We start from the raw sequence: 13660 nt of genomic DNA, 5'->3' as shown, positions 1-13660 counted from the left end.
ACCCACTGTTTTCCTAGAAAGCTCTGAGCTGAGCATGAGAACCCGATGTGGGCTGTGAACCCAGCACTGCCATGCTTTTCCACTTAGCAAATGCTCTTACACCCTCTTGAGATAAGGCAGGGGCAGCTCTGCAGTGTGGGAAGCACAGTGCCTCTTGCTAAGTGGCCAGTTCAAATTAGATAGGGCAGGAACACAGATATAAGGGCACTTCCTACTTGACTGGCAGCTTTTAATGGATCCCAAGTGAGGGGAATGATTGCTCTGTGAACAGTGTTAGGGAGCTGCTGGTTAAGAACTTTCACACGCCTCATTGGCCTCTTTCCAGCTCGAGGTAAGAGGGGGAAGGATACAGGAGGAATGTGCTTGGAAAGGGGATTTATCCCTGAGCAGTCAAAATCAGCTGTTGTATGAAAATCTTCCATTCTCACTTGCTAGATAGCTCTGCTTTCTCTTCATCAGGGGGGGTTTCTGTTCACAAAGAATAGCCAGGAAAGTTACCCAGACAGATTCTTTTCAGACTGGAATCTGCACATCTGATGGATATTGAAGAGGCTGTGGTATCTGAAAAGAATGCAAGGCAGCTACATTGATTGGACTAGTTATGGTAGTCCAGTAATTACCATATTGACTATTGACTATTACATTTTTCTAGAACAGTATTTTCTTAAGACATGATAATCCATCATTTTACCCTCTGTGGGCAAACCAAATAGTAAGAAAGATAGAAAAGACATCCTTTAAATTGGGAGCATCCCTGGTTTTCACCTGCACAGGCAATACATTTCCAGATCATAATCTTGGTAACAGATATTGTATGAAATCGGGGTACATAGTGCAAACTCAGTAAATAACCAAAGCTGATGGATATAATGGCTAAAGACAGTTTTGTTTGGTGATGGAAGTGAAATGTAACTGTGTTGATTCTATTAAAATATCCCTTGCTATTGCCCTGTATACAGCACAGCAGAGTATTCTGCCCTGCTGCAGTTTGCAGTCACAGAATCACAGACTGGGTCAGGCTAGAAGGGTCCACAGTGGGTCATCTGCTCCCACCTCCCTGCTTGAGCAGGGCCAGCCCAGAGCATGGGACACAGGATTGTGTCCAGACAGTGCCAGAATATCCCCAGTGAGGGACACTCCACACCCTCTCTGGGCAATGTGTTCCACTTCTTGGTCACCAGCACAGGAAAGAAGTTCTTCCTCATGTTCAAGTGGAACTTCTGTGCATCAGTTTCTGCCCATGGCCTCTTGTTCTGTTGCCTGGCACCACCAAAAACCTGGCTCCATCCTCTGACACCGTCCCTTCAGACACTCAGACATTGATAAGGTCCCCTTCTCAAAGCTGTTCAGGCCCAGCTCCCTGAGCCTGTCCTTGTAAGAGAGATGCTCCAGACCCCTCACCATTTTTGTTGCTCTTCACTGGCTCCTCTCCAGGAGCTCCATGTCCCTTTTGTCCTGAGGAGCCCAGAACTGGACACAGCACTCCAGATGTGGCCCCACCAGGGCAGAGCAGAGGGGCAGGATCACTTCCCTTGACCTGCTGCAAATGCTCTTCCTCATCCTCGCCAGGACACTCTTGGCCACAAGGACACACTGCCAGCTCATGGCCAGCTTGTTCCCAGCAGGTCAGCCCCAGTGATGGTACGTGGGGTTGTTCCTCCCCAGGTGCAGTACCCTGCACTCACCTTTGCAGAATTTCCAGCACTTCTTCCCTGCCCATCTCTCCAACCTGTCAGGGTCCCTCTGAAGGGACACAGCTCTCTGAGGTATTGGCCACTCCTGCCAGCTTTGTGTCATCAGTGAACTTGCTGAGGAGGCATCCAAGTCATTGGTGAATAAATTAAACCATACTGGGCCCAGTACTGACCCTTGGAGGATACCACTAGTGACGAGCCTCCAGCTAGACCCAGCACCACTAATTAGAGCCCTCTGGGATCTGCCTTTCAGCCAGGGTTCCATCCACCTCCTCATCCCATCCTGATATAACAAGGCATTATTTTCATGTGTGTGTTTATATATGCAAACAGAGGTTGCCCCAAGGCTGCACAGGTTTTTGCTGAGGCACCTGAGCTCACACTCTCTCTCACGCAGCTTTCCTGCCTGACTCCTCTCCTGTGCTGCCATGGGTGTGGCAGCACCCTGATGTGCTGGTGTGGGCTGCTGACTTCAGCAGGACCCAGAGCCTGACATTAGTTAGCTGCTTAGCCATGCCTCTCAGATCCTCACACTCTACAGCAACTAATCCATGTAAAACAGTGGTAGAAACAAAACAAGTGAGCCCTGACAGCCTTATTAAAAAGGGTCAAAGCCAGAGTCTTTGTTGAAAGTAATGCCAGCAGCCTGTTTTGTTGACTCAGAGATTATCTCACTCCTTATTCATTAGCAGGGTCAGAGGTGTCCTGTTGAAAAGATATCCCCAGCCCACTAACAAACAGCAGGTGCAGCCTCTGCCTGGGAACACGGATGGAAGTTGCTGGGACTTTGGCAAGGCTTCCCAGCTCTCCTTGCCCAGCACCTCATTTTATGGAAAGGAGGCCCTAAGCCCAGTTCTTCCCTAATTTTCCATCAGCTGCAAACCTTAGAGGTTTGCATTTCTGCAGTTTTGAATGTGTGCCCACAAACATCTAGAAGAAATGAAGCAGTATTCTTGTGGAAGGTCACAGCAAAGGGTGCCCAGTAGGCATTTATGCATTTGAGCTCTATGTTTTTGTAAAATATAGAGAAATGGTTCTTCAGATACTTTTTATGGGAACTGGATAACTCCAGTTTGGATTGCATTGAGGAACAATGATTATATTCAGATTGGGTAAAGTATAATGAAATAAAATAGTGCTTTATTAAAGTCCCTTGATTTCAGTTTTTTAGTTTGTTATATAGAGTCTGGCCTATTTAATAAAATTCATTGCCTTTTCAAAACTATAGAAGACTATGCCTTAACTATCTAAAGCATTATAAAAAATTTAAATTTTAACTTTCTGGTGAAGATATGTCTCTATCCAATTTCTATGGTAGAGATGCAATCATCTTAGAATTGTTGTGTTTTGGCATAATTTGAAACTATTTTCTTTATGTTTATTGCATAATTAATTTACAATGAAATGTTTGTTGGCAAAACGAGCTGAAAATCTATATTGACATTGCTTTTGGACAAGTTGTGGACAGACACCTTTTATCAGAATTTTTTTTTTTTAAGTAGTTAAGCTGAAGTACTGTTGGATAATCAGTAGAGTTAATGCATTCAGTTTAATATTGTTTCATTTTTCACCCATATCATCCCTGTTTTCCAGTCTAATCACACAGCTGTCATCATTGCACCCTCTCCCCAGTGTCCTTGGTTTCCTTCTAGATAGTTGGTCCATTTTGGACCAGGAGTACAAGGGAAAGAATGTTCAGGTTTCTTCCACTGTAAAGCTGGGCAAGATTGTAATTTAGAGGATGATCTTTGCCTTCATCACTGCTTGGGTCTCAGGCTGTTTGTCACATTTGTATTTTCTGAAAAATCCCTTCACCCAGGATTTTTCTCCTGGGAAGCTGAGAAGCCTCAGAGAACAATGAAAATAATAATTATCTGATTTGCTTCTCCTGTGTTTTGCTCCTTTGGAATGTGTTTGGAGATTGTTTACCAACAGGTGACTGTTTCATTTGATTTCTGGTGTGAGTGTTTTCACTCTTTGGCCAAGCAGTGCCAAGCTGTGTCAGGACTCTGGAGAGAGTCACAAGTTTTCATGATTATCTTTTTAGCCTTCTGTAAGTATCCTGTCTATATTCTTTAGAAGAGTTTAGTATAGTATTCTTTAATATAATATAGTATCATAAAGTAATAAATTAGCCTTCTGAGAACATGGAGCCAGATTCACCATTCCTTCCTTTGTCTGGGGGGAATGCAAATACAATACCAGTGTCCTTGGCTTCTTTCTGGATGGCTGGTCCATTATGGACCAAGAGTACAAGAGAAAGAATGTTCAGGTTTCTTCCACTGTGAGGCTGGACAAGATTGTAACTTAGAGGCTGATCTTTGCCTTCATCACTGCTTGGGTCTCAGGCTGTTCTCACTGTCTCTGCTCTCTTCTTTCAGATAATTCAGCCCCTCTTAGAACTCGACCAGAACCGCAGCAAGTTGAAGTTGTACATCGGCCATCTGACAGCCCTGTGCCACGAGCGCGACCCCCTGATCCTGCGCGGGCTCACCCCACCTGCCTCCTACCACCTGGATGATGACCAGGCAGCCTGGGAGAAGGAGCTGCACAAGATGACCCAGGAGCAGGTGAGTTTGTGGGCTCCAGCTCTGAACAGGGACCTGAGCTTGCTGATGGAGCCTTTACTGATGTGCCACACCAAAATGTGGTGAAACCGTGTTGTGAGTGGTGAAAGCAGGTGGCTTTTAGCAGCTCTTCAGCTGATTAAAGGAGTCAATAATTTTTTTAATCATTGCCATTTATATTTATTATGGAATTTCATCTGCTCTTTAATCCATACTTGGGGCCATGCATTTCCACACTCAGGAGAAATCAAATTGCAAGGTACCACTTTTGCCATGCTTTAACTGTTAACAAATTTAACTGCTCTCTATAATTCAATGTGGTCATCAAGATCTTAAATCTTACTTTAATTATATAAACCATTTATATTTTAATTGACACATTTTTATGAGTCTCTTTATATAAGTGAATGCAGTGTTCTTACCTGCTGTTACAGAATACTCTGCCAGTAATTTCTCCTCTTACCCACCTTGCCTTCATACCTGAATCAAGGTTGGACTCACTGTGCTGGATGTGATACACCCTTGCTTGTATGCACACACACAGTGACTTCAGAAACCCAGCTGTATATTTCCAGGAGTTTTGGAATACAGAACTGAAAGGATTGAATAGGAGTTTGTCAGATGATATCTCCACAAGAGGCTGTCTAGTTATAAGTCATCCACTGAAATAATCTTCCTTTCTCCCAGCTCTAGTAATGTCTTGCCTTCCTTAATCCCTTCAGTGGCAGTTTTTTATCTCTTGTTTCTGGACTGTAATTCACCATTCCCTACAACTTTTTTTCTAACTCATTCCTATTCCTCTTTTCAATTTTCATAACTTTACTGTTCTCTTGTGCCAGAACTAAATGTGACTAGTTTTGTCTTTTTAACCCTGACTTTGGATGACTATGCCAAGTCTTTAGCTATTCACTTTCATATGTTTTATACCAAACTCTATCCAATGAGCTCACAAGCTAGTGTAAGGCCTGTACAGTTAAAAGGGGATTTGTGGGTCAGTGAACATACATTGAGCCTGTCTTGGACACTTCACCTCTGGTTTTCTTCCTTTGTGATTTTAAAACTAACTTCCTGGAACTTCTGACTCAAGACTGAATTTTGATTCAGAAATTGGAGAGAGCAGTGAAATTGCAGGAAACCAACAAAATCATGTCTGAAATTCAAAAAGAGCAGACCTCTGGAGATAAATCTGCCTGTAACAGGGCCGAGATGGTACACAGCAGTCATGCTCTCTTTCTGTACCTGTCTTCATCCTTTCACTGATTCAGCTTGTGCTGTGTGCCTCCCTCAATATCTGCATTTGCCTCTATAGGTATGACACATTCCTTTTCCCTTCAGAGCCTCCTGGCTTCTGTAATCACTGATACAGGATTAAAATTTCTTCAGTTTTATGCATGCCATCCTCCTCTATTAAAGCCTGACAGCTCCTCTGGTATAAATCAAAACATGGGGCATATTATTTTGAACCACCTTGTCTGTCAGATTGGGATGAAGCAGTGGGTGACAAAACCTGTAAGCATGTATGGGAGGCACCTCTGAAAATGAGAGTGGATATGGGCAAAGTTTGGATATCACTGAAATAAATTGCCTCATTAATTACAGCTGTGGTTGTCTTCATGTATAATCAGGATCTGTGGGGATAGTTGGTATTTGCTATCAAGAGATGTGGGTAAAGAAAATAGGAAAAGCTTTCTTTGTCAAATTCTTCTGAATAGTAGGCCCAAAAATATTTCCCATTAAAACTTTGCTAGTCCATGAGCAACATTTATGGGTTACACAGTAAAGAAAGCATTGTGAGAAATTGTGAGAAAAGGGAATTACCTAAGTTGTTCTGGAAAGAGAAAAGAATTCTTTTTCCATCCTCTCACATTATTGTCTTAATTCTGCACTGCTGTCACCACAGTTGTTTAAAGTTACTTCTCCACTCACGATTCCCAAGCATAAATAATGTCAGCTAAAATAAAATGTAGCTGTCTCCTCTGCTTTCCCATACTCACTCAGATGGTATTTAAGAAGCTTCAGTTGCAAAACACAAACTAATGATATATTTCAATTTACAAAGCAGACTTTTCATTTAAGCCATGGAGCTTTTCTGTTTCTAGCTGTAGAGTTTCCTTTGTGCCTAAAGTATTCCCATGGGGGGTGGGAATCAGTTCTCCAGATTTGCAGAAGCCCATCACAGAATACCCATTTTGCATCTTTGGAATTTTAATGAGTTTTATAAATTACCTCAAATCCAGTGCATTAAATTCACTCCTGTCCCTTCTAATATGATCTTCTGTAGATAATGCTTTACAAGCCTCAGTGGGAAAAAATTAATCCCCTTGAATGTTAAGAAGTGCTAACATGATTAGGGAGGATACATTTAACCAACACCAATAATATTTAAGCATGATGCCAACGTATCCACTTCTCACCAATGAGATTACCTAGTTTGGTTTGGTTGCTTTGAGGTTTTTTTTATAAATACTTAAGAATTCGTTTTCATACTGTTGGTTTTGGAGCTGTTATTTCCTTCTGCAGCAACTTTTATTGACAAAGGGTGGTTTGCTATGTTTCATCATAACCAATATGCTTGGTAGATCTTTCATCCCTGCTGGGGAGGTTCAGGTACAAACAGCAGGAGTTTTCTGTGGCTTCCTTTGGTAGATACAACTGGTGTGTGAAGTAGATTTAACCTTCTCACTCTTCTAGTGCACCCATGGTGACCCACAGTAACTCAGGTACAAATAGCTGTTGGAAAAATATCTGCCAGCATCAACACCATGGATCTAAGGGGAATTTGTTGCCACATAAATAATTTTGTAGTCTCAAAGTCTGACTGGTAATTGGTGCCTCTTATCCATAACAGTGTCTCGACACTACCATTAAGTTCAGTGATAGTCCTTAGTGACTTCAGCTGATTACAGAATATGCTGAGTTGGAAAGGACCCACAAGGATCATTGAATCCAACTCTTATCCCTGCACAAGACATTCCCAGGAATCACAACAGGTGCCTCAGAGCATTATCCAAACACTTCTTGAACTCTGTCAGGCTTGGGGCTGTGACCACATCCCTGGGGAAGATTGATTGTAATCAAGCTGTGGGGCCAAGATACTGTATCATTCTTTGTTGGCATTTTATCAAAGATGTTGTGTTGGCTGACTTATTGTAGTAAAATTTTGCTCCATTTGTAAAGAAGAACTGGAGCCAGTACTTATGAATATATGGTGTCTCAAAACCTAATCTAAAATAATATATTAGACTAAGTTGTGGACAGTAAATGATCTATAGAGCTCAGAACCATGCCATTAAATTATTCCTGTGGTGGAAAATGTCCCTTTGAGTCAGTTCTGACCCAATGTCCCCAAATAAGCTACACAGTACTGTTTCTGGAACTGTCATCCTTCAACCAGTTCATGTCCTATTTGACTTTTCTTATTAAAAAACTGAAGTTACCAGAAGGAAAGAGGAATGTTCCAAGTCTTGACACTCAGAAATAAAAATTCCATTCATTCATTATAAATAATTGCATTATCCTAGCAATTTCTATTAAATACCATATTTTCTTTCACTTTGTCCTAGAGGTATCATTATGTTAATATCCTTGAGCTCTAGAATGACTGCTCTGTTTCACATTTCAGATAGTTGCCTGTAAGTGTGGGATTTTAGTCCTTTATGAAAGGAAATGGCATTAAGAACATAATTATATGGTCCACACTTTTATTTATAGTTTGGGTTTTGTTTTGCTCTTATCTGAAGGAAAAAAAAAAAAAGAATGGAGTAGAAACTGGAATTTGCTGAAAATCCTCACTTCAGTGTGTCAGAGGGGGTGCCCTGCACTGGGGTTGAGAGGCAGCAGTGTGAGAAATTAAAAAGAGCCAAAAAAACCCAGAGCAACCAGATATTAGAAGCAGGCAGCAGTATTAGGTTTGTTAATAGCTTGAAGACTATCAGCACTGTTTCTTAGACCTCAAATCCAGCTGTAAATGTGCAGAACCTTGTATTACAGAGAATTTCTTATTTTCAAAAGGTCCTACACTATTTGGAAAAAATAATTCTTGCAACAGAAGATCTATACAATTAAAATAATTTTCTTAACCGTAGGTGTAGGAGGCATTTTTTCCCCTGGCTCTTTCCAGCCATGTCCAGCATGTCCTGGCTTCCTCAGGCTGCTGGGGGTCTGCCAGCTTCTGCTGGCCCTTAAGCACCATCTGTTCCCTGCACACTCAACCTCTCCTCCTCCAGAGGTGTTTCTGGCAGCATTTGCATTGTGACCTGGGCATCAGCAGCAGTCTTGGAGACCTGGGCAGGTACATTTCCACCAGAGGCTCTCTCAGAAGTCACCTGCTGTGGGAACTGGTCTCACCCCACTACCAAGTGTTGCCCCTGTGCCTGCTTTGGTGTGAGTTACAGAGAAAGGCACTTCTGGAAAATCCGAATGATCATCCAAGAGCCTTTGTTGTGCAGGAAGGTTTTCTTCCCTTTCCCTGTGCACCAGCTTCAGCCAAGCACAGACCTTCTAGGGATTCCTGCTTACTAATCCTCTCCCAAGAAATCAGGAATGCCTTTTCTGCTCAGCTGCCTAAAGCAGAGGAAGGAAAAAGGTGATAATGTCACTTCACTGTAGCAGTCAGAACCTGCTGTGTCAGCTAAAGAGGCATGGCTTGGTTCCAAGGAGCAACCTTTACCTTGCACTTAATTCACATTTCAGCCTCCACAGAGCAATGGTAAGCTTTCTGTAGGAAAGGACACCAAACCTCATACCTGTAGCTGTCAAATTTCATTTTAAAACTGCATATTTGATTGTTAAATCCTGAAAATATTCAACACATATTTTGATTTGTTACACAAACAATATTGCAAGTGGGATAAACTTTACACTAAAGTACAAATAGTCATTTTATAAACATCCTGTGTACTTCTTTGTTCAGATTCTGCTTGTGTTCTTGTGTCATCTGTGAGGAATTACTCAACTTACTTGGTTTCTGTAAAGAAATTACTCTGCTATGATTTGCATTTAGTCATTCTAAATTACTCTGTTACTTCAGAGTTTACCCTTGTCTTCCTTCTCTGACTGCTCTTCTATTAGCTTGTTATCTTCCCCCACTTGATTTATGTCATTTATTTTTAATTTGTAATCTTATGGGAATGCATAATGTATTTTAAAGTTAAACAGTCCACTTCTGGTCTCTGTTAGAAATTAGAAGTAATAATTGCAACAATTTATATCCTTCTTCACGAGCAAATCTATTTCCTGAATTTGGTTGAGAGAGCAATGGATATGGGAATTCTCTAAAATTGTTACATGATAAAGTATTTAAAACTTTTATATTTAATGTTGGGTGAGGATGAGAACAGTGTCATAGTTCTTAAATACTGGTTAAAATCACAAATGTTATCTGTGACTTAGCCATGGCCATAATGCCATGACATCATTCATTTTTATTTGTCCATGAAATTGCTAATATTAATTACAATACATGCTATCAGTCAGGAACATTAACAACTCCTAGCTTGAAAAGAGATATAAAAGGAAAAACACTGATTTCAGGACATCATCAAGAGTGTTGTGTGTGTGTGGTGTGTCAGAAAATGAGAGTGGTCTCATTAGAAGCAGTCCCTACAAGCAGAAGGTACAACCCCAGGCTGTTCCTTTCTTTTCTCAAGGCCAGCTCACCTCTCCTCATGTTTTGCTCTTAGTGGTAAATTCTGTTACTCTGGCCCTTGCTTGGACACCGTGGTCCTTGTGGCAGCTTTGTGCAGCATCTCCTGATGCTGAGCTACTGCTGTGGGTTCTGCTTGGCTTTATATCTCTTTTCAAGTTAGGAATAGTTAATGTTAATGATGGATAGTATATGTTTGAATTAAAATTAGTAATTCCATGCACAAATAAAAATGGGCGATGTGCATTGTAGATATTGTTTAAAAAAACAAGACTGTTTCATTTGAAATCTTACTTTAATTTTTAAATGCATGTTTTTTAAGTATTTTGAAAGAGCTAATATAGACCCCAAGTAGAGCAGAAATGTTTAAGGGTTTACATTAAAAATTTTTCTTCTTTTGTTTTTGAAATTTGTCAGACTGGATTTCCATACTCGTAACTCTTTCTTTGGGCTCTTTTATTGGTACATAGTTGAGAAATAAAGGTTTATATGTAATTAGCTCTCACTGCATCAAACACTTGTATTTACACTGGATGGTCTGGGTAGATGCAAAAGCTCTTGACCATTTGCCTGAGCTACAGTGAAGTTTAACTGGAGACAAAACAGAGGTTTAGATTAAATCAGTGTAATTTCTTATCTATGCTTACTTGTGTTACTTTAAATTCTAAATGTATTTTTCAGACTAACCATAACCTGATGCAGAAACACTTGAACTTTGGAAAAACATAAATTTATATCCTGGTATTGTATCATTAGAGAAGTTCTCCACTGACTTTGTTTTTGTGCTGCTCTACAAGCTCTTCATATTCTGCATTCAGGTTTACTGTCCATAGCCCAAGATGAGATACCAGTTTTTCTGTGTTTGCCCTTTTTCATCAGTGTTTCTGTGGAATTGTTAATGAGGCAAAAATCACACTGGGGAGTATTAATAAGTTTTAAAGAATCTTAGTTTAATTATGCCTTGTTTGCATTATGGGAAAAGCAGAGGCCACAAAGGTTCTGCAGAGCAGCAGCACAATTCACCCAGTTTGCATATAAAACCATAGCATTCCTATTTCTTAACCATGAAGTTATCTTCTTATGAATCATTCATATGACTCTGAATGTCTACTAATCTTTAAGTAAGTTCTGAAATATCTTGGAACAGAGAAGCTAAACTCATGGTGAATTGTTAGGGATTTTTTTCCAGTGATGGAGTTTAACTATAAATGGAAAATTATTCCTATCGTGACTTGCTCTAAACACAGGAAGGAAGGAGCAGTGCTGAAAAGTGTCTGAATCTATAGCAGATTATCTGCAAGCTTTCTTTCCCCTGAGATGTTGAAGGCCATTTCTGTTGTTCTCTCCAAAGATAAATACTGTTAAGCACTTCTGGGGTCCTTGCTGTCCTTTCCTTTCTGAGCTGTCTATTCTTACTTGTCATCAACTGGACAAAAAACAAATCTGACTTTGCCTTCTCATTTTTGGTCATTTCTTTGAGACAAGTATGTGAATCTCCCCATATCCTCAACTGGAAATGCCAACAAAAAAGGATTGTTCACATTTCTTGATTTCCATAGAAAAATGGGAGGGGGAGGATAACAACCACGTCAGCTTGCTTTCACGAGAAAAAAAATCTCAGAAACCAGGAGCAGAACTGGAAAAATCTAGGAAACCAGGAGCAGATATTAATACTTTCAGAGAAACTTCCCTAAAATTCAGACTTTGAAACATCCAGGTGAATCCAGCTATGGCACTGAGAACTGGATGTTCCCCTTGGTGGAGGGAGGGCTGACGTGTGCTGCTCCCAGCTGCTGCCGAGAGCAGTGACGTCAATGGAGATGATATCCCTGCTCTAGAAATGCTGCCACCAGCCATAGAGTCAATTCAGATGTCTTTGTTGAAGCAGGAATCACATTATTAAATCTTGCTGTTCTGAAGCTAGCAAACTCAACTCAAGGCTATCATTGCTGTTTTTCCAAAGACATTTCATCACAGACATCTGCCAGCCAGCTGTGTAGACTTTCTGTCTGTGCTAATTTGTAAAGTATTGTTGCTGGCCTTCAGCATTCAGAGCCATCTCCTTTTGGGCTCTTGATGGTCAAAAACTCTTTTCTTGGAAATATTTTCTTCCTCTGGTTAAGTTGGTTGCTTCTGTTGGTTGCATTTGATTTATTAGCTTTGGCATCAGCTTCTTTTGTTGGGCTTATCTTGATTTTATAAGGCATCTTATAAATACATAAATGCTGACTAGTAGAGCATGAGACTTCACTGGTGTTGCAGTATTGCCCCACTGAAGACAACATCCTGCAGGATTCTCCTTTGTCCACCAACCCTCTTTCCGTTTTGAAGTTCAGTCTCTTTCAGGTGCTTTAATATTTCATTAATTTAATTGCTTTGTCCTTTCCTGGAGCTTCACCTGGAGGATTTGGCTGAAAGGCCAGGAAGAGGGGTGCTGGCTGGGCAGTTGGAGGTGGTGCAGGACCTCTGCTTTCCCTGCTAACACTGCCCTCTCCTGGTTCTCCTGCTGTGCACTGAGAGCTCAGGACCCTTGCAGGTGGCAGATAAGAAAAGGAGAACGATAACGCTGGCTGTTTCTCCTGTTACTTGCTCTTTCCCATCTCCATGGCCTTCCATCCTTCTGATGGATGGCACCATGCAATCTTTGTGCTGGCCCAAGAAGGCACAAGGCAGCCCTCTCTCAGAGTTGTAGGCTCAGAGCATTCCCAGGAATGCACCAGGGGTGGTGGGGTTTGCAGGCTGCTGTACCTGGGAACACCTGGGATCTCACCAGGCTTACAATCCCAGACTCAGAAGCAGTCCCTGAATCCCAGTCCCCTGGCTTTTAACATCCAGCACCACTCCTGGCTGCTTGTTCTGACTCTCTCAATCCTGCTTTGCTGACTGGACCTTTCCATCCATTGTAGGTTCCTGGCTAATGCCTCTGCCAGGCTGCTGGAACAGGCTGGTCACCCATCCACAGCCTGCCATTCCTGAGCCATTATGGGTTACTGCTGAGCCCTCCCTTTCTCCCCCAGAGCCCTGCCTGAGCCCAGAGTGCTCCCCTCCCTTTCTTTTCCCCACTCCCAGCTCATGTCACTCCACAGAGCAGGATCAGGTTGCCTTTGCATTGTGATTCTTGGCAGGAGCCCCTCTCGGGTTCCTATGGCTGTTCTGTGAGTGCAGCAGCCAGTAGGAACAAAGCACATAAGAACACATTAAACTAACATTCAGCTTGCAAAGCCCCAATAATTTACTATATGCTACCCTGCCTAGTAAAGGGAGCAGTGTAGCACACTTGCCCTTTTAATTTCCTTTCTCACACTTTTGTCTACAGAAGCCTGCACCATGACTTTCTTAAAAAGCATTTTTATTTATTCCATAGTCGTTCTTAGGCTGTTTGTTTTAAAGCAGTGATTCTTGCAGAAACAATCTGCTGTGCTTTGCTTGATACCATCACTAAACAGAGACATGCTGTTGTGTCTGATTAGAATTTTAATTGTAGAAATCTAACCTTTGCCACTGCATTGTGCTCTTAAAGTGGTAAAATGATCCCTGCTGTGCTGCTGCCTGATAGTTCTCTCTTTTTAAAACCTGCATTGAGCAGTGTTACAGAAGTGCCAAATACAGATCAACAAATTTGTATACTGATGAACAGTTATCCCTTCAGGCATGAAAGATGCCAGTTTGACATTATTTCCATGTCTTGTATTAACATAGTAGAGTTCCAATAAAAATACCAATCCGTTAGAAATGAGAAATGTTACAGAACTGAC

General features: G+C 41.4%; 1 protein-coding gene across 5 annotated transcripts in view; it reads left to right on the top strand.

Moving 5' to 3' along the window:
* Nucleotides 1–13660, top strand: part of ERC1 (ELKS/RAB6-interacting/CAST family member 1) — a 280985-nt gene that overhangs the window by 258883 nt on the left and 8442 nt on the right. For 3 of the 5 annotated variants that reach the window (XM_059845691.1, XM_059845689.1, XM_059845690.1), the window contains one exon: nucleotides 4076–4264. In XM_059845691.1, the coding sequence (XP_059701674.1) occupies nucleotides 4076–4264 (189 nt within the window). Of the gene's footprint in view, nucleotides 1–4075; nucleotides 4265–13660 lie in introns of those variants that run through there. The other 2 variants (XM_059845693.1, XM_059845694.1) reach the window with 1 other exon arrangement.

The sequence above is a fragment of the Haemorhous mexicanus genome, chromosome 5, assembly GCF_027477595.1.
Source record: "Haemorhous mexicanus isolate bHaeMex1 chromosome 5, bHaeMex1.pri, whole genome shotgun sequence".
Lineage (NCBI taxonomy): Eukaryota > Metazoa > Chordata > Aves > Passeriformes > Fringillidae > Haemorhous > Haemorhous mexicanus.
The sequence above is the reverse complement of the archived record's forward strand: the minus strand, read 5'-3'. Positions and strand labels throughout refer to the sequence as shown.